The following is a 24,671-nucleotide window of genomic DNA, read 5'->3' as shown; positions in this document are numbered from 1 at the left end:
TGTGTGTGAGTGGGTGTATGTGTGTATGTTCACACTAGCAAGCAACAAAGCAGCAGGCCACCATTTATTTTTGATGTATATGCATGACACAGAACCGTGATTTCAGCGATAGCGGCAAGCGTCAAAGTGACAAAGCGACAGGAGCAACATTTGAACTGAGATATGCAGATTAGATATGATGCTATAAAGTGACAAATCCAAGATTCCTTTGAATGATGCTTCCAAACACAATTCTTCAGTTCTCCACTGTTTTAGTTCCTACCTGCAATTAGTTCCATTTACTTTTTGACATTCAGAAACGGAAGAGAATCAAAATGGGGTTTAATATTTTTCCTGCCATAAATGACCTCTCGATAAATGTGTATAGAGTCATTATGGGAAAAAAAAAAAAAGCTTTGGAAGGAAGTAGCAGAGTTGCTTGGTGCCTCTGGTGAGTGTACTATATGTACCTAATACAGTTTGCTTGCTTTTCTAATCTGTCAGTATAAAGCCTTACTTTGTGTAAAACTTGTTTTGAAGGTATATACTGTATAGCTACACAGAGCATGCCTAGAAACAACAGTAGTGGTTCGTTCACTGTGCTGTAATGTATATGTGACAAATAAAGGCTAATTATTATTATTACTTTATAGGAAAAAAACAAGTTACACATTTACAGCAAAAAAAAAAAGTCCACAGGCATAGTAAAAAAAAAGACAGTCAAAACCTTACAAATACCTGCTGATAATCTATTATCTTATAAGTGGAGCAACAGGCTAGACATTTAACATGTATAAATGTATGTTGCATAATGTATGTATATTGTATGTAGTGGATGTCTTGGTAACAGTCAGTAATATTGATTGTGCAGAGTGTGAGGCACCACAAGGACCACACGCCTTCAAGCTGTTATCAAGAAAACACGCAGTGACAAGGGCGGCTCTTCACATTCCAATTTCTTTCCCAAATATTAACTCATTAATCATAGCAGCTGTCCAAGTTAGATTTTAATTTTGCACCAAACCCACTCCCTACCCCACCGTCCTTCTCTTCAATATACACCTTGATTGCATTTTAGTATTTTCATCACACTGTGACTTTCCCAGTCCCCCTCACTCTTTGTCTTGTCCTTCTCAGTCTTGTCACCCTGCACTGTCTCCCACTTCACTCATCTAGGAACAATGCAGAAAGCATTTTACTTGTAGGTTTTGTGCACTTTATCCATTTAAATGCAAATGCTCCAACCAATGCAATATATGTACTCTTTCTGTTTCAATCAAAAGATAAAAAAGCAAGCACCGGGATGAAAGTGTAGGGCATGAAGTGAAAACAGGACCGAGACAGGGCTACACAGGCCACAGGATTGCACCAAATGATGCTACCATTTCCTAGCTTGATTTCCGTTGTCCTTCTCAGTTACTCTCACTCTGTCACTTTCTCTGTGTTTTTTTTTCTCTTTGGTCCCACTCTATCCATTCTATCTGGCTGTTATTTCTGTATGTGATAGACATGCTCTCCTAATTCTGATTGGTAGTGGGAGTATGGCAGAATGACGGCAGTGAGTGTAATAGATCGTGGTCTGATCACTAGCAGTACAGAGGCAAAGCCGAGTGAACTTTTCCACTATGACACTTCAGTGTCCTCTGAGACAAGCCTCTTAAAATCACTCACTCTTGTCTCCCATTTGATTGCTAGTCTCTCACAGCAGACAGGGCAAAGAGAGAAAATAAGGGTTTGTGAGATCAGATCAATGAGAGCAAGCCTCTTACCTGTCACTCTCATCCCAGGAAATGCATGTTTGGTTGGTTGTGCCCTGTGTGAACAAAAGAGAGAGACAGCTATTACCTTGTGTCACTGAACCACACAGAGAAACTTAAGTCTTATTTCTAGCTTTCTATGCCTCCTATTCATGTGTAATGTCAGTGAACAAGAAATAACTACCTTACACATGACACCAAATCATAAATATTAGCTACAGTTTATAAAGCTGTTTTAGGTAAACTGTCAGTGCAATAGAAGTGGGTGGAATAATTAATCAAGAACTGCAAGAGTGTGGTTATGCCGAATATCAGCATGAGGCACAAGCCAAATGGGTGAGCGCCATGTTGCTTTTAGTGTATACAACAGCTCTATGAACTTAAAATTAATATTGAGTAAGTGACATTCCGGACACAATAACTCACACTTATTTTATAGCAGGTCTGCTAACGGGCCAGCTAACTCACATTCTGTACATTCCCCTTAAAGCTGCTTCCAGGAAAATTGCTATTACTTCTTACTTTTCATCTTCAACTGACAAGCTTTTATATTTTAAGCCAAAAGTCATAGTCCTGAAGAGTGGCACTTGCTATTTATGCTCTGAACACAGACAAACATAAATACAAACAGTGAAGTGTTCCAGTGTACATTTTATATAACTGAGGGTTAAGGGCCTTGCTCAGGGGCCCAGCAGTGGCAGCTTAGTGGACCTGGGCTTTAAATGCACAACCACTAAGCTACCACAACCTGGAAATTTGGCCCAGAATTATTAAATCAAATTGAATGCAAAAAAAAAGAAAAAAAAAAGATTTTCTTATTTGTTTCAAGAAATTATTAAGAACAGTAGGAAGCAAATTCAGAAGCAAAAATATATTACTTCTTTGTTTCTCTGTTCTTTTAGGCTACACCTTACTTGCTTTAAAAGAAATTAATGAACTAACACATTTTGTATTTATGCTCCTGGCAAGCAGTGAGGCAAAGAAAGCTATTAAAACCAAAACACAAAATGCTCCTTTCTTTAGATGTACTTGTGCATGAAATTATTGACCAACCCTCTTGGATTGGGTTTCTTTTTCTATAAAGGTTCTACACAAATAACAATGATAACAATGATGACTACTACTATTATTATTATTATTATTATTATTATTATTATTATTATTATTATTATTATTATTATTTGTGGTGTTGTTTATGATGCACCACCAATTAATGTTTAAAGGTCTAACAGTTTAAACAGTATTCACTTTCTTTTATTCTGTGTGCATTTCATCTGATTGAGTTCGGAGGTCAGAGTGGCTTACGTTGTAAAGGTGTGAGAACTCAATCTCCACGGGGGCAGAGAGAGAAATGGGAGTGGGTTTGATCGTCACAGAGATCACCTTGGAGTTCAACACAGTGTTGTTTCTGTGAGGAGAAAGAGAAAAGAAAGTAAGAGAAAGTTGGAAGGAGACAAAGGAAAGGCTGCCCTTGAGCTTCATCCTGAGCAATGCTATCCAGATTTCAATCAGATTAGTAGTGCAACTTCATATATAAGAATGTGCAACACAACTCTCCAAAATATCCAAACTCATAGCACATTAATATGTCTGTGAACACACACACTCACACACACAAACACGCACACGCACACGCACACACAAACACCTGTACACGTACATAATCAGTCAGGGTGAGTGTTTCTGTCAGCTGGTGTCTCACTCAGAACTCCACATGATCACATTCAGGATGATAACAAAAGAGATAACTAGTAAAAAAAAATCAATGCTCAAGGGCAGGACAAAGGAACAAAAAGGAAATTATTATAAAAATGCACTACAGATTAACAAAACATCAGACCTATTTCTCCCTCCATAGCTATTGACCTTGAAGTACTTTTCATGTAATTGTGTATTACGTATAAAAAGCATACTGAATGAATTAATAACCCACAGACGGCAATCAGTTCCTGCTCACTGCGTTGCAGCCTGGATTAGCAGAATCATGAAAAGACCACCAAGCAAAGTTGCGTAAATCGATAGGAAATGACAGAGTGACGTAGCGGCTTACCTCTGAAGAGACAGGATACTGCCAAGGTTTCGGTAGAGGACAATACCGGTTACAAATGCTGAAGCCTCATCTTCAGCTGTAATACAACACATACACACACAAAATGTATACAGGAAAATTATTTAGGTGGAAAACAGGGGCAGGAAGTAGCATTCCCACCTTACAGCTCAAGGTTCCGTGGTTTGATCTTGAGCTCAGGTTACTTTCTGTGTGGAGTTTAACATGCTGTCTGCATGGGTTTCCTCCAGTTTCCTCCCATCCCCTAAAAAACATGCTGAAAGATGAACTGGCTATGCTAAAATCTCCTGTGTTATAAGTTAGCTTGAAGTACTGTATGTTGAATATATTCTCTTCTGGTAAGGTAGTACTCTTACTTTTGTGTACTATCTACTCAACTCAATTAGTTCAAGAGTTTTGTTATTTGAGTTGTTGTGTTATATTGTATAGCATTGTTGATTCTGTGGTGTTATTGGTAGTGATTGCTGGTTTATGTTAATTAGTTTGCTCAGATCAAAAGTACTTTCAGTGTCCCTTTAAGGTCTGAATTGTTGACAGTATTTACTAATATATTGAAGGTGTAACCAGCTCAATATTTAATGTGTCTCAAGTTCTTTTTCTTGAATTTATTCTCTTCTGGTAAACTAGGATTCTGACTTATCTGCTTAATTCATTTGGTTCTAGAGTTGTGTCCTTTGAATTGTTGTGTTATACGGTATAGCATTGTTACGGTTGCCGAGAAGTGCAAAACAAAATAACAAATCCAAAAACAAAATAGTAAATTCAAAAACACAATTCAGACAAACCAGAAAAGGTAGGTATAGTTTGCGAATGGAAATCATACCTCTGATTGGACGAGACATCTGTCACTCAAGATATACAAGAAGTAGGAAATTGTGTATCTAACTTTATTTCTTGTACATGTGTGTAAAGCATTCACTTTAAACCATTTTTTTTCAATAGTGCAACTTTTAAAGAAAATAAAAAACATATTTATACTCATAAGAAAATGGAATTCATTCAACACTACTTTGACAAAGGTCTATGCTGTGACATATTCTCTGATTTTGGATATGCTAAGCATATCATGGCTTAAAGATTAGTTTGCGATGTCTAAAAACATACCTAAAGAACGCAGGTCCAAACGATTCCAGATTAAACTATATAAGAGCAGAGCTGCATTCATATACATACGAATCAACTTTCTACTGCTGTCACCAGCTGTACTTCCTGTATTTCCTGAGTGGCAGTGAGGTATCCTTAGTCTGTGACCTAGTGAACCAGTATTGATGTATTTACTGACAGAGACTTTAAGGCACTTTTGTATTCCAAATGCCAGAATTGTAAATGTAAAATATGTACATGGAGCTCTGTGACAGACAGGATGTATTCCCACCTATAGATCCATCATGAATCAGACCACTACAAACCAACTCAAACAAAGGAAGCTAACAAATGATATTAAATAAAGAAATATTGCTCTAATTGCTCCATTCAGACTTACTTTAGTTTCTGTAAGAGGGAGACTTCATATCACAGCATATACATGCAATTAACATGCACACAAAACATATGCACACACACACACACACACACACTCCTAATTCACACAAGCACACATTGGCTGCACTGATGGCACATATTAGCATATTAGTTCTGAAATGTCAAAGCTATGTCGAACCTCTGATGAAAAAGCAGACAGATGAAGCGTGGGAAAACATGTGCCACGTTGCAGACACGCTTCACAGCTGGAAAGGAAGAAGTAGAACTGGACAGAGCCCAGGGCTTGAATACATGCAAACACAAACACACACACTCAGTGTGAGGCTGGCAGACTCTGAGAGAGTGAGTAAGTTAGAGGAGAGGGAGAGAAAGACTGGCAGTGTGTGCACAGACTACACCTCTGGGGCTGCAGCTGAGCCTGCATGGGTATGGAGGGGCGGAGAGCCGAAAGAGGCTGAGCTACTTTCCTCTGATCCCTAGGGACAGTTTTATTCCTGTCTGCCTCCGCTCATTCTATCTGTCAGTACAAAACAGCTACAGCTGCTATGGGAGCAAAAGTAGAGTCATGGAGAAAATAACCTCTGGAGTTTTTCTGTGAGCTCTCAAAAGATCTCAAAGTTTATTTCATATAAGCACCACTCTCAGCATGCCCCAAACTTGACTTGTTATCAATCTGCTCCGAGTGTCATGGAAACTGAGCCCCCAGTGGGAGTGGAAATTAGGCCTAATTGCTCTTGATTGGCTCCTGTTGACTCCTGATTAAGCAGCAACTGCCCTATTAGCATAGTCACAGGGGAGGGAACTTCTCTAATGATGCATATGTTTGGACAAACAAATCTCAGTCCACTGCTTCTCCTAAACAAAAAAAGTTTTTCTTTTCAATAGACCTCTGTCTGTAAAAACTATAGACACTACCTGTTGTCACTTTATATTCTTGTACTGCACTGGCAGGTGTACGTATTTGGTGTGTATGTATGAGTCTTTACACATTTGCATTTTTCCCCCATATTCTGGGTCACTTTGCACATGAGTTTTCAAGCTGTGTTCAAGCATGGGAGCAGATCAAAGCACCGTTGCCTGGTCCTCTTGATAACGGTTGTCTGAAGCTCGCTATAACCCAACCACAGTACACTACATCTCTATCTCTATCTCTATACCAATGCCGCATGTCAAGTCAAATGTGATTGGGTTAATTCCAGTTTGAAGTTTTGTGATAGTACAGAAAGGGTTGCTATGGCCCAGGATGGGGAAGGAAAATGTTCTTGATATATAAAACCAGACTTTGATAGGAATGGAGCAATGTAATTAGTTCACATTTCTGGTACAAGTGCTTTTAGTGAAAGCCTCACAAACAAAGCATGGCTAAAAACTTTTTCATACAAAGAAAATATGGCTCTGCATCTGCAAATCTCCTGCACCTTGATATCTTGCATCCATGCATCCAAGAAAAGTACTTATTTGTAAGGAAAATAAAGCAAAAGAGTAAATGAATAAATCTAGTTTCCTATTGTGCATACCTGCACACTCAGAAGTGAGGTGTGGACTTCAACTTTAATGTGAAAGCAAACCTGTGATTTTGAGCTCATCTCCAATATAAGCCCAAAATCTTACCTGGAAGGTAACTGAAGTATGCAGGCAAAGTGGGAAAATTCCTTTAATGTAGTAGCCATGTAAGCTTAAGCATGTGTGTCTTGTGTGTGTTGTATAAAATATACACAAGCTACTCACCTGGGTTACCAGAAGAGACAATGCTCTTTGAGATGGTGACCTTGTCTTCAGAGTTGCGAGCCCAGTCCTCCATGCCCATCCAGCCCTTTTTTGGAAAGCTGATATCAGCATTGCCTGCAACAGGCCGCTTGTGAAGGCTCAGTACTGTGGGAAGACAAAAGACAGCCATTAGAATGATAAAAACAGGTACAGAAAACATGTGCTTCAGAAAGATGTCCTAGAGATAATTCCTAAAGTTTTTAGTGAAACAGAATACACTTACTAAAGTATATTTACTGTCTGTGTTTGCACGCTTGTGATTAGGAGTGTGAGTAAGAAATAATTTGCTCAGGGACCGATGACAGTTCCATAGCTGGACATGCATTTCTGACAGGTGATGGTAAAGAACTGCTCTCAGCCCACACACCCCCACCTGCTTCTGTCCAATCTGCCATTTTTGGTCCCCCTGAGTGTCATAGTGAGAAACAGCTCATCTCCTGCCCGTCTCTGCCAGTTTCTGTGTGTGAGTAAAGCACATCTCCCATGTGGGCCCTGTGCTGTGGAATTGTGGGTGGATCACAGTGGGATATGAGCACCCTGCGAATGCCCAGAGCTACAAGATTTCTGTGAATGTACATATACCTGCTTTTCCCAGGAGATGCTTAAACATCTCAGGGGAATGGTTCCTTCACATTGAGGATTTTTTCCTATTCCAGAAATGCATGTGCCAAAATATCAGCTCAGTAGGTAGGTAATACCAGAAGGTATTTAAATCAATTATATGAAGATGTAGATTCACCTTTGAATGCCACAGTAGCTAAAAATATATTTTAGAAACAGCTGAGCATGATAACTAACCAAGGTTGTCGGTGACCTCATAGTTATCTTGAAAATCCTTCATTCGGAGGCTGATGACATCAACAAAATCCTCCACTAGACGAAAGAGCTCCTTGACATTAGGACCTAGCTGAAAGATAAAGATGCCAAAATACGAATGAAACAATCCATGACTTTAAAATGGTAGGGTGGTAAAGGAATATGAAAGCTTTGGAGGAATGTTCGTGGCAAGTGATGAAAGGATTGTTAAAATAAATGCAGAGAAATAGTTTATTTCTCTATAAATATTTGATCCATCAAACGTCTGCCTTTGTTAATCATAAATGTCATTAGACTTATAGAATCTGAAGCTATGCATCAGTATGTTTCTGTCAGTTGGTGTTTTAAGCATAAGGATTAGTAATGGTGATGCAGACTGAATGTTTAAGGACAGATAGAAGAGAGAGGAAACTCATGCCTCTGTAATGCTCCTACATTACACACTCCTCTTCCAGACCCACTGCTGACTGAGTCATACCTGCTGTACTCCCATTTCTCTCTCTATTTCCCTCTCTCTCTCACTTTCTCTCTCTCTGACATTTACAAATGTGTACCAGAACAAAAGTTTAATAAGTGATAAGACCACCTTCAGAAACTAAATGTAATAATGCATTAGTCATATAGTCCAAGCTAAATAATGGGTTTCATAAAGGGCATTCTTTCATGGTTAAATTCCAAGTCAGAGACAACTTCATATTAAAACTTGGAAACTCAACCATGGCTACATTAAATGCATACTAACAGGTGTGAATGGGATGCCTCTATAGCAGCTTTCAACTCAGTTAAAGCATTTTCAAAAATAAATAATGGGCTAGATGTTCTGTATGCTACACTATGACTGTTGCTATTGCATTGCGAAATCAAAAATGACATGGATTTTAACATTAGTTTTAATTTGTTTGAAGAGCATCAAACTTTCATCAAAAAAAATAATAAAAGGCAGCTAAAGAATGCTCAAAGACCAAAACAGCTTTCAACTTTTAGCCTGTGGGTATGGGACTAAAAGGTTAGCTTAATACAATATTAATGAGGTTGGTATTTGAATTTCAATTTAATTTGTAAAGTATGGCCTTAGTCTAAATAAATTAACATCATACAATATGTCCTGATAAGAAAATAACAAATGTGGATGAGTAAACACTCCTCTGCTTTTTGTCCTATATACACTAAAATGTAGGAGGTAGAACTCACCAGCTGTGCTTCTTCCCATCGGTCTCTGTTCTCTTCCATCAGCAGGTTACTAACAGACTGAACAAAGTTCTGTAGACCAAACAAGTGCACAATATGGTTTCATATAGTGTAACTGTATAGAACAGGATTCTGTTATGTCTCTCACTGTCTTTCTCTGAGTTTAATATTATGCTGCACCAACCCTCATGTCAGCACTGCTGGGGCTGTAGTAGGACCTCCTAAATATCTCTGTCATGTTCTTCAGGATGTCAATTATAGCCAGCAAGTCTCCACTGTAGCTAGTCCCCTCACTGGAAGTTACCCTCAGTTTGTTCATAACCTCTGAAACGCCATCTCCAACAAGCCCTCTCTGTGCCTTTGACAGGTGGTCACGGGTCTAAAAGAAATCAGTCAAAACATTACCTATGTTTTTAAATTAACATGCACTAAGATTTGGTCACTGTGCTGTCATCAGAATGCTCACCAGTGTTTGGATGCTGCGGTAGTCATTAGAGATGCACTTCATATAAGAGGGGCTTTCCCAGAAGGCAATTCCCTCTTCATCCAGAGAGCATCGACGAAATATGGTGCCTGAAGTAACACACATTGGTTATGAATGCAGCCTGTTAATGGCAGTTTGTTAATATGAGCTCATGTATGAATTTGCAGAGGCAATATCCATCCATCCATCCATCCATCCATTTTCTGTACCGCTTATTCTACAAAGGCTTGAAGGGATCCTGGAACCTATCCCAGGAGATTCTGGGCACAAGGTGTTGGACACCCTGGACAGAGTGCCAACCCATTGCAAGCCACAATCACACACACACTCACACATTCATGTAATAAGAGATGGCATTCGGTCTACGGTGCATGTTTTTGGACTTGGGGAAGAAACTGAAATACTAAAAAAAAAAAACACAAGGAGGACATGCAAACTCTGCACATGAAAGCAAAACTCAAACTCCCTACCCCAAAGGTGCGAGCAAACATGTTAATGGGCAATATCATTGGCTTTCATTTCATTTTATTTCATATAAATGAGCTGTGTATGATAAGGTATATACGATGACCTCTAAAACTATTCCGTCAACAATACTTCTCTTGCTTTACTTTACTTTCTTGCTTTAACCCAAATATAAGAACCATCACTTAACAGGCATTACTTACAGCATTAGTAAACATTAAGAAGCCACACATTAAACCCCTGTTTTAATAACATGATTTTATAACATAGTAAGTCTAACTGATCAGGAGGGTTTGTATAATTTTCATTAAATGCACAGATTTGGCAATAGTTCAAGTAAATTTACAGATTTGAGGCACTAATTCTAATACCTTAATCATTTATATAGAAACAACTCATTCACGGTGACTTCTATGGAAGAAGTATTACATAATCTAAGACCAATATTAAACAAATTTTAAAAAAGTTAAATGTTAAAAAGTAACAAAGGTTAATATACAGTCAAATCTGTAAGGAGACATTTATTTAATTTGTAGAAGGAGTCTCCAGTGTCAGTGATTTGTAACAATCATTATGTTTTTAGGGAAGATTACTTTCTGATTTCTGGTAACATACATACTGTATTTATAGGTTATATAATAAGAGTACAACACTGGGAAATGCTGTCATAGGAAAATATTCAACTTTGGGATGGTAACAGTAGCTCCTCTTTGTGAACTTCTTATTCTATCCATGAGTGGAAATAAGTCCTCAATGGCCAATATGAACCAATGCCTTAATTAGTATTTTTTCAGCGCATAATTGGCAAATTACTTTTAGCAACTTTGGCTTTAATTTTAGGTATTGACTGAAGAATACATTAAGCAAGGAAAATATATTTTATAGTTAATGTGCTTGTTTATGGTGTTTGCTTATTATTGTTCCATTTACTTATGGTTTATTACTTCTGAAGTTGATGGTTTATTAATGTTAACTATTGAAAATTTCCTGGAGTTGACGGCACTGAATCCGAATGATGGTGTGAACAGGGGTGAACTATGCAGGCGTGAGCTCATATTCATATTTGGTTGAAGTTTGGTGTCTTACCAGCAGCATTTGGAGGGCAACGTACAGCTGCTGTATCTCCAGCAGGAGTTCTCTTCCACACTACATTTGAGAAATTCTCCTCATCACAAATCTCATGGGGTTCTGTGTTAAATGGAAAAGTTTCATTTTATTTAAAATATTATATTATACAAGTCTAACAAGATTAAGCATGCACCTGAGCACCTAGCATTGCACCTGGGCATCTCTTCTCATTGCAACGCTGGATTTCCACACGGTCTCCTGGACATGGCTCCCCGGCAAAGAAGGGCCCATAGCACACTCTCTGCCTCTGCTGGCTCCCCCCACCACAAGTTTTTGTACAGCTTGACCAGGTACTCCATTGCTGCCACTGTCCATCCACAGGACACTCCCTCAGGAAGCAGTCACGCCTCTGTAGCCACTCACCCTGACATTCTGAGCCACCGTACGATGGGCCATTACACTCCCGTGTGCGCTGCATGGTCCCATTTGAGCACGAAACTGAGCAAGAGCTCCAGCTGGACCACTCATTCCACACACCATCCACTGGGAGGAGAAAGAAAGAATTAGGAAATACAGAGAGAGAGAGAGAGAGAGAGAGAGAGAGATAGTGCTTTTTGTTGCCAAGCCTTTAGTTCATTCTAGAGTGGTTTAAAAGCTCCCTTAGTCACCATCTCTGTGAATGAGGCTGACAAAGCCGCCTTTCAATATCCCCCCTCCTACACAGCCTCTCATCTGCCTTTAATTGTGACACTTGATGGAAGTCATTAAAGCTAAATGAGGCGCTCTTTATTTAAAGATCTTCACCTGGGCAGACAGCGATGTTGCAGAATTTGGTCTGTTTCTCTGGGCCCACGCACTCATCACCTCCAAACTGCGGTGGTTTGCAAGTGCGTGTGCGGTCCCGATATCCACGGCCACAGGTTGAGGAACACAGGCTCCATGGAGACCACTCATCCCACGCACCGTGCACTGCAATCAGAGCGGCTAGGGGATGATTTATAGAGAGAAAAACAATGGTCCACACACAAAAACACATCGGCACACACCAAAAAAAATCCTTTCTATTTTTGAAAGAATAAATAAGTAAATGTGCATGCGAATAAAACAATAAAAACAATTAACAAAAAACAATTAACATCACTACATGTCTATTTCGGTAAAACTCTGAGGCATGCAAACCAGCACATATGATGCAATCGGAGGGCTTGAATGTTTTAGTCATTTGAGGCAAGACTGTGTGTGCGTTGGAAACTAAGCTGTGTATTTCATATGTGGGTGGCTGTTTGAGGATCACTTTGCATATTTATGTATATCCCAGAGGTGTTGAGATGTGGGTATGGTCTGATGTGCACTTCTTTCAGCTGGAGACAGAGAGAGAGGGAATAGAGAGGAGGAGAGGGAGAAAGAGGAGGGGATGGAGAGGGACACACTGATCATCATGCCATGGGAAAAAGTTTGGCACAGTTGGTACATGTCATGCTATGCTCTACTTCAACCCATTACTATCTTGCCGAGCACTGGAGCTCAGGGAGAGGGGGCCTCAGCTGGACAGTTGGTGTGTAGGTACTTGGCACTGGAAGCTTCAGGCTGATGGTATTGGAGTGGGCGGGGCGGGCTTCTCTTACCTGGGCACACGGCGGTGTTGTTGCAGGGTCTCTGCTCACGCAGTGGCCCACTGCACTGCGTGCTGTACGAGGCTGAAACACAGAAGCGTGTGCGACTCTGCCAGCCCTCGCCACAGGTAGCTGAGCAAACACTCCACGGGGACCACTCCTCACCCACAGGAGAGTCTACCAGGGCAGGGCAGGGGTACAGGAAAGGGAGTAGGGGGCAGGAAGAGGCAGGTTCATAAAGGGGCAGGGAAAAAAAGGGCCGAAAAGAATTCAGGAATTCAACATGCAGGCAGGAACAGCTTTCTATGCTATAACAGAGAGGCTTGAACACCCTCCGGCCTCTTTACATATCCAGAGCATCCATCTCTGAACAAGGTGAATGCTTCTTTTCAGGATATGTCAAGTGATCATTTGAAATGGCTATTCAGCAGATGATTTCAAACACCTGTGATTTGCAGCCAATAGGGAAGCAGAGCGAGTGACAGAGCGGTCTGACAAAGCACAGGTGATGGTGCAGGGAAATCATGGTAATCATGCAAAGGAGAAGACTGTCTTAAATGTTCAATAAAATAGTATGAGACTTTCATCACTGGCCACTAAGCAGATGTGGATGGTGTGCTTGAAGAGCAAAAGTATGAGCTTTCATGAAATTCAGTAGGATGTATTGAGCTGTCATGACTATCCAGTAAGATGATATGAGCTGTCAGAGCAAGGAATCAGGACATACTAGCTAGGAAGCCTCACTTAGATTTAAAAGCACTTCAAAGCAAATATAATTTCCACATCAAATCTAGTAAAAGGTATTCAGCAGAAGAAGTGAGGTAGAAAATAAAATTAAAAAAAGGCCTCAAATTATTTTAAATGACATTTAATTAAACAAAACTACTGATTTGGATGGATTTGATGCCAGATTTGGATAGAACACTTTATTTTGATGTAACCTAAAGCACATTTGAAGCAATACACCTACCCTGGCTGTCCTGGGAGTGATAAAGAACACGAGTTAGTACATGCAATATTTAACATAACCTCATGCAGCCACTTTTATTTCACTGTGATTCAATCTCTAATCTGATGTATCAATCTTAAACTCTGTACAAAATAAACAATCATGCAAAAGACAAAAGACAGCATGACTAGACCCAAGCCATGTGTTGCCTTTAATGGTTATGAAGTGGAGTTGTTAGCTCAACAGGCTCTCAGATATGCGAAATAATATTGTTACATATTGACTCCATGATTCATAAACAAACTGCTGTCGCACTGTGAACCATGCCAAGACATATCACGGGACAAACACATCCTACTCAAATTCAGACGAGAGATATAGCCACATGCACAAATCAATCTACACCCCTGTGCGCGCCTATGGCCACAAACAAGTATGTGTTAATCTGATTGTGTATACATGTTTCACAGTTAAGTGTCATGACTTAACTAACCTGACTAGGATTCAGTTGACTTGGATTTAACCTGGTACTTGACTTAGATTTGAGCTTTTGTTTTGGAGGTATAAAACAGTTTAATTAATTATGATCATATTATAAATTTGATCAATTTAATCTTTACGTTGTTTTTACATGACTTGGTGAATAATTGTTTTTTCAGCATCAGTGTCAATCATACTACACAACTACAGCCTACCAGAAAATGTGTGCGTGTGTGTGTCAGTGTGTGTGTGTGTGTGTAAGAGCCCAAGTTGTAAAGGAGGCTGATGCCTGTATTCTTACCTGTCTGAGGAGACTGCTGTCCAGCACGGCTCTTCTCCACATCCTCTCGTTTTCGGCTGTCAGCTGATCGCAGAGATTGGCTACGAAAGCTGTATCGGCCTTTGCCTGCAGGATGGGGTGGGGTTAGCGACTAGACTGGATTTCCTATTGGACAGAGCTGTGCGTGACTGTTCAACAGCATCTGCCATGCTTGGGAGATAGGGAAATACAGCGATGCTGTTTACTGGGGCTGTGCTCATTCCAAAAAGCTTTTAGGATTTTTTTTTGCTCTCTCAGTGTGTGTGTGTATGTGTATGTGTTTATGTGTGTGTGTGATCAGTTGAGTATAAATAATAAGAAAGAATTTTGGTATAATTATTTAAGAATGAGAGAGGGAAGTGTATTGGGCAGTTTTAGCATGCTGGTGTGTTGGAAGGCTGAGAGGATGAGATGGAGTGAGCAGTGGATGAAGGATGAACGCAAACGTGGAACATGCATGAATGGAACATATATATAAATGAAGACATTTACAGCAGACGACCCTGAACATGAATCTGTCAATTAACACATGATCTTTTCTTCACAATGAAGTGTGAGCCCCATTCACACTGTCTCAGTCTTAATGTCAGAACTCTCCTTACCAATTTTGGCATCCTCCAGCCCAGTGTATTTCAGCGTGCTTAAAACCTTCGCTTTAGATGAGTACTGGCTGTAGCCTAAGTTAAACAACAGGCACAGAGAGAGAAAAAAATCATTCTATCAAAGCTCACAGTGGGAAAACACAGGTACCCTTTTGCTTGTAAAGTATAAAGAAGAAGAGGATGATATGTATCAAAAAGAGAGGCAAACAGAATGGGTAGCCGGCGTGAGACTGTACGATTATGGTGGCATTTTATGATTTTTATTTGAAAATTTTGGCCTAAGTCAGTAACAGCCTGTGTGATGTGTTCCCCATGTCAGGTTTTTACAGTGAAGATCCTTGAACAATAGACCTGCATTTAAAATCAGTTATATCATCAATCAGCATGATCTGGGCCTGTGTACATAATTGGGGGTGCATAAACAGAATCAAGTGTATGTTATAATAATATCAATGCTATAACTGAAGAAAATACAAAGCAAACAGTGAAAAGGGGGAGTTTGGAGTCATTTGAGGATGAGTAAAAGATGACAACATGGAATGTCTATTTTTCAAAGTGAGCTTGAGGATTTTTTTTTTTTCCCAAATGGTATGCGATAGCTTTGCAACTCACTGCACTAGAGTCGTAGTATGTAGACAAGTAATGTTTATTACAGTTATTGTGACCAAATCACATGCTCAATAGTTTCATTTTGGATACTGAGATTTGTGCCACTGGTGTTCTAAAGAACATGCACTGGTACCATCTTAAAGATCACACATACCTGTTTTCAATTGCCATGCACTCACAGTCACACTTTAAACAGACTTCAGTTATTTCTGTTGATTCGTTGTGTAATTCACTGTCCGGTTTTGACATTGCATTGTGTTACACAATCTCAGCGGTGACCTCAGCTGTGCCTGTGTTTTTTACTCTGCCTTTGCCTGATGTGTTGGAACTTTTTGCCTTATCTTCATTAAAACTGCCTTACCTGCATGTGGATGTGTCACATTATATATTTTAATAGCAGCATTCTCAACTCACGACCAAATCCATTTTTTACAATATGGGGTTTTTTTTTGTCTGTGACAGCAAAATCTGATAAAAAAAAATCATACAGCGTACACTGGAGACAGAGAGAGAGAGAGAGAGAGAGAGAGAGAGAGAGAAAAAGAGAAATGGGGGAAAAAACAGACATGGAAAAAACACAGATACAGCAGAACTCACCAATACAGGGTTGTGGGTTACAAGGACGGCCCTCTTCCAGCACTCCAGCACACAGGTATGCCTCCAGAGGTGACTGACATACACGTGTGCGTGTCTGAACACCACCCCCACACTCACTGCTACATTCTCCCCAGTTCCCCCAGCTACTCCAGCCTTCTGAGATACAATACACACACACACACACAGACACAATTAGCTGGCTACTGCAGTCTTCCTGGAGCAAACCCAATTTTTTCACTCCTAATTTCTATGAATTAAATTGCAGTGTCATTTAAAAGTCCCTGTCCAGCAGTGATGTCCCCTGTTCCGTGATCCCATTATGATAGCATAAGGATGTGAGAATGGGCCCATAAATACCAGTAGAATGTGACTCTCTGTGTCCTGTGCTCTCATGAATGTTTAATAGCAGACAGTGCCGCCTGTCTGCTCCCACAGGCCCCGACAAATATGTATTAATCTGCATGAATAGAACATGAAGCTGGCCCATGTTCTGGCACAGACAATTTTAATTACTCACAAATCAACTATGTGGGAGGACAGGAGCTGATATCATAATGCACCCTCAATGACTATAGACAAAGAGAGAGAGAGAGTGAGAGAGAGAGAGAGAGAGAGAAATGTTGAAATGAATATTTTTGTAATATAAATGCAAATTTAAATATTTAAAGATAGGCCATAGGAGGTGTACAAGTGTGATTTTAGATACTTGAGGAATCCAGACATGCTGAGTTGTTGTTAATGACTCCTCAGGGGGGAAACCCAATACGTTGCCATATTAGTAGCTTTACAATTGGTGAGAATATTCTGTCACTTTATGTAAATGATTCTTGTGCTCTGACCCTTTAGGAAAACTGGCCTATGGCTGTTAAACATGCACTGACAAGCAGCATCAATATCTATTTGTTTGTGCAGATTGAGCGATTAAAGGCACACTGTTTACGCATGATGCTGGAATTGGTTTTGCTGCAGGCAAATTCACCTGCCAAACAACATAATTGATCCCAATCCATAAATGACCAGCTCTGAATGCACAACAAAACATCTAATCCATACAGCCAATGACAATTATGAGCCAAAAATGAACCCTGAAGACTTCCAGCTGCAGCCTGCTTAACCTCATCCGTGAGCCGCGCCCACAATCAGATTGTTCCCTCGACCGATAATGCCGTAAGTAAACAGAATAAACAGCAAGCTCGGCCAATCCCTTGTGGATTAGGGGAATCGTTTTGAGGGCTGTCACATCTTCACAGGGGATGCTAATGAAGTAAAACCTGAGTGAAATAACCTTCAGCTTCCCTTCAGAATGATTTCAGGCTTATTTAAAACAAATGGGTCTTATGAATAGCAGGAGAGAGTTGGCTAATACGGCAGGGATGAGGAGGGGAAGGCTTTCTGTCAAATGAAAGCTCTCAGGAGAAATGAAAAAAAAAAAACAAACTCCATTTGGAGATAAGATTCTCTCCTCCGGTGAAAAATGGTCTGCGAATATGAACTTTTTTCGGCTCAGTAATCACAAGCTCGGCATGAAAAGGGAGGAAGAATAATGTAATGTTTTTTTTTTCTCACCCCAAGGACATTTTATTATGCCTTCAATAATTCACTGTGCTTCTCTTGCCCAATGGTACCGCCTGTAAATTCAAGCTTTCTGTAGTAGTTTTTATCATCTTTAACTTGCATTCTCCTGTGTTTCCCTTCCCTCTGTGTGTTTGTCCATTGTCCATTCTTTTCCTTGTTTATCCACACCATGCTGCAGGGACCGTGTGGGTCATGCTGCTCATCGTTTTGGCACTTATGTCCCTTTGTGCTTATGTATGTGTCCGTCCTGCTCAAATGAGCTTCAAAGTCACCTCTGCTTCCCGTATGGCGTCTGGCAGAAGCTGAGCTGAGGATCCGGTTACACATTGTTCTAGTATCTTCCATACTCATTCCCATATCAATCTGAAATCAATGGATCGTTCTGCCTTAGATGTGCTGCATAATAAGATCAAATGTTTAGACATTCAGACAGTTTTTGTGAGTTGAGAAGTGAGAAGCACAGGGAACAGTAGCAGATTCTCTAACTTACGGCTACTGCTGACACCCAGAGGACAGTCACAGTCTACTGCACACACACACACACACACACACACACACACAATATCGACTTAGAAAGAGCCAGCACACAAGTGGTTGAAAGAGAGAAAGGAGAAGGCGGTGAAGTGGGAGCAAGAAGAGCTATGATGGGAAAAGAAGAGAGGAACAGAATGAATCACAGATGCCTACGCTAGAGGAAACGTAAAAAAATGCAAAATACATAATCTTTTGCATCACATACTTATATGAGTGATTTTATCCTTTTCTATAAAAATAGACAGGAAAATATCACGTCGTTTCATTTTTTCGTCCCTCTGCCGAAGTAGCTAAATAAACCACATGTAGACTCCTTCAAGTGGCGAGAAGAGTGCTTCATTTCTCTCTCTCTCTCTCTCTCTCTCTCTCTCTCTCTCTCTCTCCGTTTTACTGGGAAAACCTCACAGGTCTAATCCACTGTTTTCTCTGTATGTGTGCCTGCCGTCTCTATCCTTCTCAGGATAAATATTTGAGCAGCTGCACCTGCACAATCGCATGTTGTCGATTAATCTCACTCCAGGGGGAGGAAGCAAATCTCAGTGTTACTCCCATGTCTACATGTCTCCTTCTTGCTCTCTGCCTTCTGCCACAAATCTTGTAAACTCCATCAACACGCAATTGCCATTTTCAAGCAAAGCAGTTTTTTCGCCCAACAGCATAGAACCCAGGCAAGCAACCATGTGCTCCCTCTGAAACACATGAAGTTACTACATTTTTTTTCTGTTCATAGATCATCATAGGCAACTGAAAGCAGTTGGTGCCTTCTCAAAATCCCCTATGAAGGTCATTCTGCTTGATAATGGAGAGAGTACTTCCAGCTTTCACGTCATGGACATGGACGACTGTGAAATTGTCCAAGATTAAAAGTTACAGATGAATCTCCAGACGATAGAACAAATGCTTATATTAGGGGTGTAACTGCATATGAAGACATTCTTTGCAACAAACAGATTATGCGACACAAATAAGAGGCAAACTATTCGATTTTTAAGTGTGCAAGAATGGTTTATACAAGTCAAGACCAAGGGTCTGTCAGGCTGAGATCCTGTGGGATGCCACCAGAGATTTGCATGAGTGAGATGTGAAAAAGTTTTCAGATATGAAGCTCACAGGACAAACATAAAGAGGAATTTGTGCTGGTCCTTAGTAACTTCCAGGCCATGGTTGCAGTGGTTTAAGCTTTAGGAAATAGAGCCAAAATATTAAATTAATAAAAAAATATTGCAAGCAAGTACAAACTAATTTAATTCAAGAGTGGGAACTCAAGTTTCCACGGTCACTGGGGTTCATATTAATGAAACAAACAAACAAACAAGCAAAAAAATCATACAGATTAACTATTATATAGATAGTCGGAGAACTAAACAGATAAAGTGTCATTGTGTAGCTTGGATCCACAATAATGCAACACTCCTCAGAACTATTAGCAGAATACTTGGTTTGCTAAACAAACCAACAAAATAAAATGCATTTCAGAACATTTATAAAGTACCAGATTGCTTTAATTGCTTATTTCCTTTATCCTAATTTCCACATTACTACCATGGGTAAACTTAAAAGACATCATTCAATTTGCCTTTTTTCAGAAATGAAAAATGTATTTAGCTTACTTCCTAAGAGAGAGAGAGAGAGAGAGAGAGAGAGAGAGAGAGAGAGAAATAGAGAGTAGATTATGATGCATATCAAGAAACACATTAGCAAGAGCAGTGATGTTGAATAAAAATGAGAATGAAGTCAAACGGATAAAGAATGTGATGGCAATAAAAACATGTATTTGGTAGAGCGTTCTTTGGTTGCAGCTGTGGGTCAGGCAAGTCGACGTTTCAATTTCGAAGATGGATGCCTCTCCTCAGCAGAAATGAAAAGGGAAAAATCAGCTAAAAATCAAATGCACCTTCGCTAAAGGGATCAGATGACACAGGGCAGAGATGAGCAACAAAATAACAGCGCTTTCTTATTTTGGTCACATGCATTGATCTTCATCAGGGAAATACTTGGGCATTACTACATACAGCATATACAGTAAGTGCCGCGAGGGAGGAATGTATACACCCTCAGTTTACCTGTCCACATAATAAAAGCAGAATCATCAGGTGACTATATCAGCTGGACAAACAGCAGCATGTGATTAGGTGAAATTCACTGCACTTAATCTTTCCTTGTTTCTGATTTGTTCCACACAGTGTGCACAGTCAATCAGACCTGCTCCATTTAATTTCATATTGAAACTGCTCCTAATTCAGGCATCAGTGAGGAAGTCAGAACAGCTGGAATCCAAATTACTACACTGGCACTAAAGGGTTTAAGAACTGAACATCTAGTCTGCCAGGGCTGTCAAGTTCCTATAAAAATTCAAATGCACTATAATTTTATACTGTCACAGACAGCATGGACATTATTAATAGTGCTACACAATGCATTCAAATCACATAAACCACAGATGGTAAAAGTTGGCACTTTTTAAAGACAAAAAAAAAAAAAAGAACATTCGCTACTCAGAAACATCATAATATTTAGCTACTTTTTTGCAGACGTTTGTCATTTGTCATTAAGTTATGTTTTAGTCCCTGTCCTCTCATCGAGTGTGTTCATCTGTTCCATGTTAGTCAATGTGCGTTCCCTGTTGTGTCAATGCATCATCATAACATCCTGGTCATTGATTATTGTTGATTATTATTGATGTTCCATGATTCTTTGGGTTTGGCCCAAGTTCCCATTTCTCATTTCTGGTTATGGAAACTCCCTCTGTAACTTTACCTTCCTGTTTGTTTTGACCCATGCTATGAGCTCAAATATAAATAAAGCATTCCATGTGTGTGCAGAATTGCTATATTCTCTACTCAGCTCATTCTCATTCAGGATTACTATTTTATTCATCTCTGTCCAGCGTACAGTGTAGTGATATGCCTTCCTATATAAACAGTATGCTGGCCTAATAGTCCATAATATAATGGCATTGTAGAACCTTCTCAGTGTACTACATGGCACTACATGTGATTTGAGTAACAGCCAGAGAAAGAGTGACTATAAGAATTGTTTGCTGGAAATAGTTAGACTTTTAGACAATGTCCTTCACAGTTATTTATTTATTTATTTTTAGAAAAGCAATAGACAAAATATTTATTCAGTGTGTGTTTGTCTGTGTGTGTGTGTGTGTGTGTGTATGTTTACAGAAAAATAGCCATATAGCCTGATAGGAAAGTAAAAAATATAGGAAAATAAAAAGGAAAAATAATGTGTTGCCCTTGAGTCCACCTTGTAAACTAGTGTGTATCCTCTGTGCTATCTACTAGCAGTAAAGCTAGTGTTCCTATGGAAACCACTTGGGCTCGGTTCCTATGTTTGTGAGTTGGAGTATATGACATCCTACATGGCCATCTGTATGACCTTTTTGGGTAATTGAAAAAAATCGAAACTCACAAATCACCCTGAACTCACCCCCGTCACAGTTTGCATTTCTCACTCCTCTTATCACGTTCTTTATTTTTATCTCACTCACTTTATTACATTTTCTTTGCCTCCCTTTATCTCTGTCCTAAAGCTCTTCAGCTGTACGGATGTTCGTGCAAGTGCATGTGTGTCTGTGTGGGTTCATGTGTGTGTGGAACATGTCTCCACCTCCAGAGCAATGACTCACACAGAGAGGCAGGCTGAGAGCCCACCTCCACACACACACATACACACACACACACTAGCACACACACACAGGGCTCTACTGCAGGTTGGTCTAGAAAAAGGGAGGAGACATGTGATCATTGAGGAGTGCTCTCCAGGGCCTCTTCGGTGGAGCTCAGCCAGGGTAAAGTGTGTGTGTGTGTGTGTGTGTGTGTGTGTGTGTGTGGGCAGGTGGCTCCTCTGACTGGGCTCACACCTGATTGCCAGTGCTCAGAGAAGGGAAAGCATGTTTACTGTGGCTGTGATATACACCCTGATAAATACAAAGACAATTTGTCTTCATTCACGCATTCTTTCTCTGGAACTGAGGATTTAATGGGGCAGGAGAAATTAAGTCTGCTTTAATCTTTAAATGCGCTGTCCAAACCAATTGTACACACACAGCTTGCTTGTATTTACACTATACAATACATTGTGCTTTAAATTGGGTGAAGTAAAATCATAAAAGAAAAAATATATATATTTAGAAATTCTGAGTTATCATTGTTTATCTCACCCAGAGTGCACAAAATGTGGCTCATAAATAGAACTCAGATATTGTGTCAAGCACTACACTACATAAAACACATTCATTTTGTACAGTTATTTTGTCTTTCACATATGTAACGTGTAATCTTTTTTAATCTTACAACAAAGAAAATAAATGTTCAATTTCTTAACTATTTAATATTCAAGATTCTACACTATTTCTAGGTCCCTATTTAGATGTAAGTAAAATTGAGACAGTGACCATGTTAACTGCTTTGTACAAAAGGTCAGATTTCCCTCACGCCTAATCTCCTCGGTTAAAGCATGTGTTCAGATGGTACACGATGCATTTTTTATCCAAAATGCATCATAAGGTTTTACAGAACATTTTGGAGACCAGGCCAGCACTAGTGCACACTGTCAGTGAAGAACAAAGTACTAAAAATGCTAAGTAAATGTTTCAAATATTTTGCTTCTCGCTTATGTTGTTGTCGTCAGTACAATTTGTAATGAAAATTGTTGTATTTGATTAGAAGGGAATGCAAAATAGAAAAGCATTTTCAAAAGTGTTCTCTAATTTTTGGACCTCATGGTGCATTTATTGTATGTTACCTGGTCAACGAGAACAACGAGAGAAAAACAAAACAAAACACAAAACCAATATAAGCTCCTGTGTACAAATGTATAACAATTTCCATGATGCAATTAATATCACAAGATATTAATTGGGTTGAGGTTTGTGTTTTCCTGGGACTTCATTTCAAAGACCAATAAATGACGTTCTGTGATATTGCACTTGTATGAATTCATATACTTTTCTTATGAAAAAAAAAAAAAGAAGAAGAATGGGGGGAAAAGGGATAGGATTTAGGGATCTGTGAGGTGAAGAATGTATTTACTAACAGAGTCTGATAGTGTTGTGCCCACTAAGCCTGTTTAAAAGCATTCTCATAACAATAACCTCGGAAGGGTCATTTTTTAACCCATTGCTTTTTTCCTGAGACTGATTAACAGAATTGGACGAGCTTAGTAGCTAAATTGGCTTTAAACTGTGACTGGACGATGCGGTTGGAATTACAAGGTGACCTTTTCAAATGTTATGTTTATTTAGATAGGTCTGTGCTTCTAATGCCTTACTGTTGATAATGCAATAACAAGTACATGGAAAAAACACTGGGAAAAAAATATCCCATGGAAGAGCATGACAGACTTAAAGTTTTATGAAAAATATGAACTGATGAAGTGGAAAAATATGAGACTGAGAATGAAAGAGTGAAGCAGAAGCAGAGAGATGGAGAGTAAACCATGAAAAGAGATGACCCCCCATCAAGAAAGCACTGAAAATCTTGCAGCATTCTTGAGCTGAGCTCAGCGTGCTTTTCCAGCATATTATCCTCGATTCACCGATGAACAATGTACTCTAACAGCAAGACAGACAACACAAAAAGTTTCCATTTGTTCCACCTGATGACTATTTATAACTGAAAATCAATAGCTTCCGTAATAATACAAACAAAACCTAGACAAAAACACACTGGTTACTCATGCACATGCTCTGAACACAAGGCTGGGTCAGTCCTTTATTATCAGATGTAAAGAAGCAGCAGTAAAATTGCTTAATTAAAGCATGAATTTTTAATGAGCCCTGGGGTTGTGAGGAAGACCAGGGAGAGAGAAAGTAAGCACTAAGGCATCATCCCTCAGAGAGAAAGAGAGAGTGAGATAAAGAGAGAGAGAGAGGAAGAGAGAGAGGCTGTTCATCTAGCCGAGATAAGCACTGTGTTCATCACTCGTTGAAGACAGGCAGTTGAGCTGTCTATGCTGTGTGCTAAAGAAGAATGCCCCAGGTGGCCAAGCAGTCCCACAACACACCTCCACACTGAGAGGTGCCCTCATAACCATTTTGAGACACCTACACTATAACTGTCCAGATTTTGTGCGTGTCTGTGTGTGTGTGTGTGAGAGAGAAAGAGAGAGAGAGAGAGAGAGAGAGAGAGAGCAAGAGAGATGACAAAGTGTACAATAGCTTGAGGATTCTTAGCTCAGGATTCCAGACGTTTAGTTCTTTAGGGACAGTTTTTAAAAGGAAAAATCCTCTTGCAGAGCTCAGCTGTATCAAGCTAAACCAAGTTCACCCTGCCTGGCAAAGACATTAACACAATGAACATTTATCTTA

General features: G+C 39.7%; 1 protein-coding gene across 12 annotated transcripts in view; it reads right to left on the bottom strand.

The window, feature by feature from the left end:
* Positions 1-24,671, bottom strand: part of adgrb1a (adhesion G protein-coupled receptor B1a) — a 79,859-nt gene that overhangs the window by 27,993 nt on the left and 27,195 nt on the right. For 6 of the 12 annotated variants that reach the window (XM_058390966.1, XM_058391023.1, XM_058390947.1 and 3 more), the window contains exons 3-17: positions 16,244-16,399; positions 15,038-15,112; positions 14,418-14,522; positions 12,700-12,864; positions 11,879-12,058; positions 11,288-11,617; positions 11,093-11,194; positions 9,524-9,630; positions 9,242-9,436; positions 9,061-9,129; positions 7,852-7,960; positions 7,015-7,158; positions 3,787-3,862; positions 3,042-3,144; positions 1,749-1,792 (exon numbers count right to left, since the gene is read on the bottom strand). In XM_058390966.1, the coding sequence (XP_058246949.1) occupies positions 1,749-1,792; positions 3,042-3,144; positions 3,787-3,862; positions 7,015-7,158; positions 7,852-7,960; positions 9,061-9,129; positions 9,242-9,436; positions 9,524-9,630; positions 11,093-11,194; positions 11,288-11,617; positions 11,879-12,058; positions 12,700-12,864; positions 14,418-14,522; positions 15,038-15,112; positions 16,244-16,399 (1,960 nt within the window). The remainder of the gene's footprint in view (positions 1-1,748; positions 1,793-3,041; positions 3,145-3,786; positions 3,863-7,014; positions 7,159-7,851; positions 7,961-9,060; positions 9,130-9,241; positions 9,437-9,523; positions 9,631-11,092; positions 11,195-11,287; positions 11,618-11,878; positions 12,059-12,699; positions 12,865-14,417; positions 14,523-15,037; positions 15,113-16,243; positions 16,400-24,671) is intronic. The other 6 variants (XM_058390972.1, XM_058390996.1, XM_058390956.1 and 3 more) reach the window with 5 other exon arrangements.

This window comes from Hemibagrus wyckioides, linkage group LG01 (assembly GCF_019097595.1).
Source record: "Hemibagrus wyckioides isolate EC202008001 linkage group LG01, SWU_Hwy_1.0, whole genome shotgun sequence".
NCBI classification, from domain to species: Eukaryota; Metazoa; Chordata; class Actinopteri; order Siluriformes; family Bagridae; genus Hemibagrus; species Hemibagrus wyckioides.
Note: the sequence above shows the minus strand (reverse complement) of the source record. Positions and strands in the feature narration are given on the sequence as shown.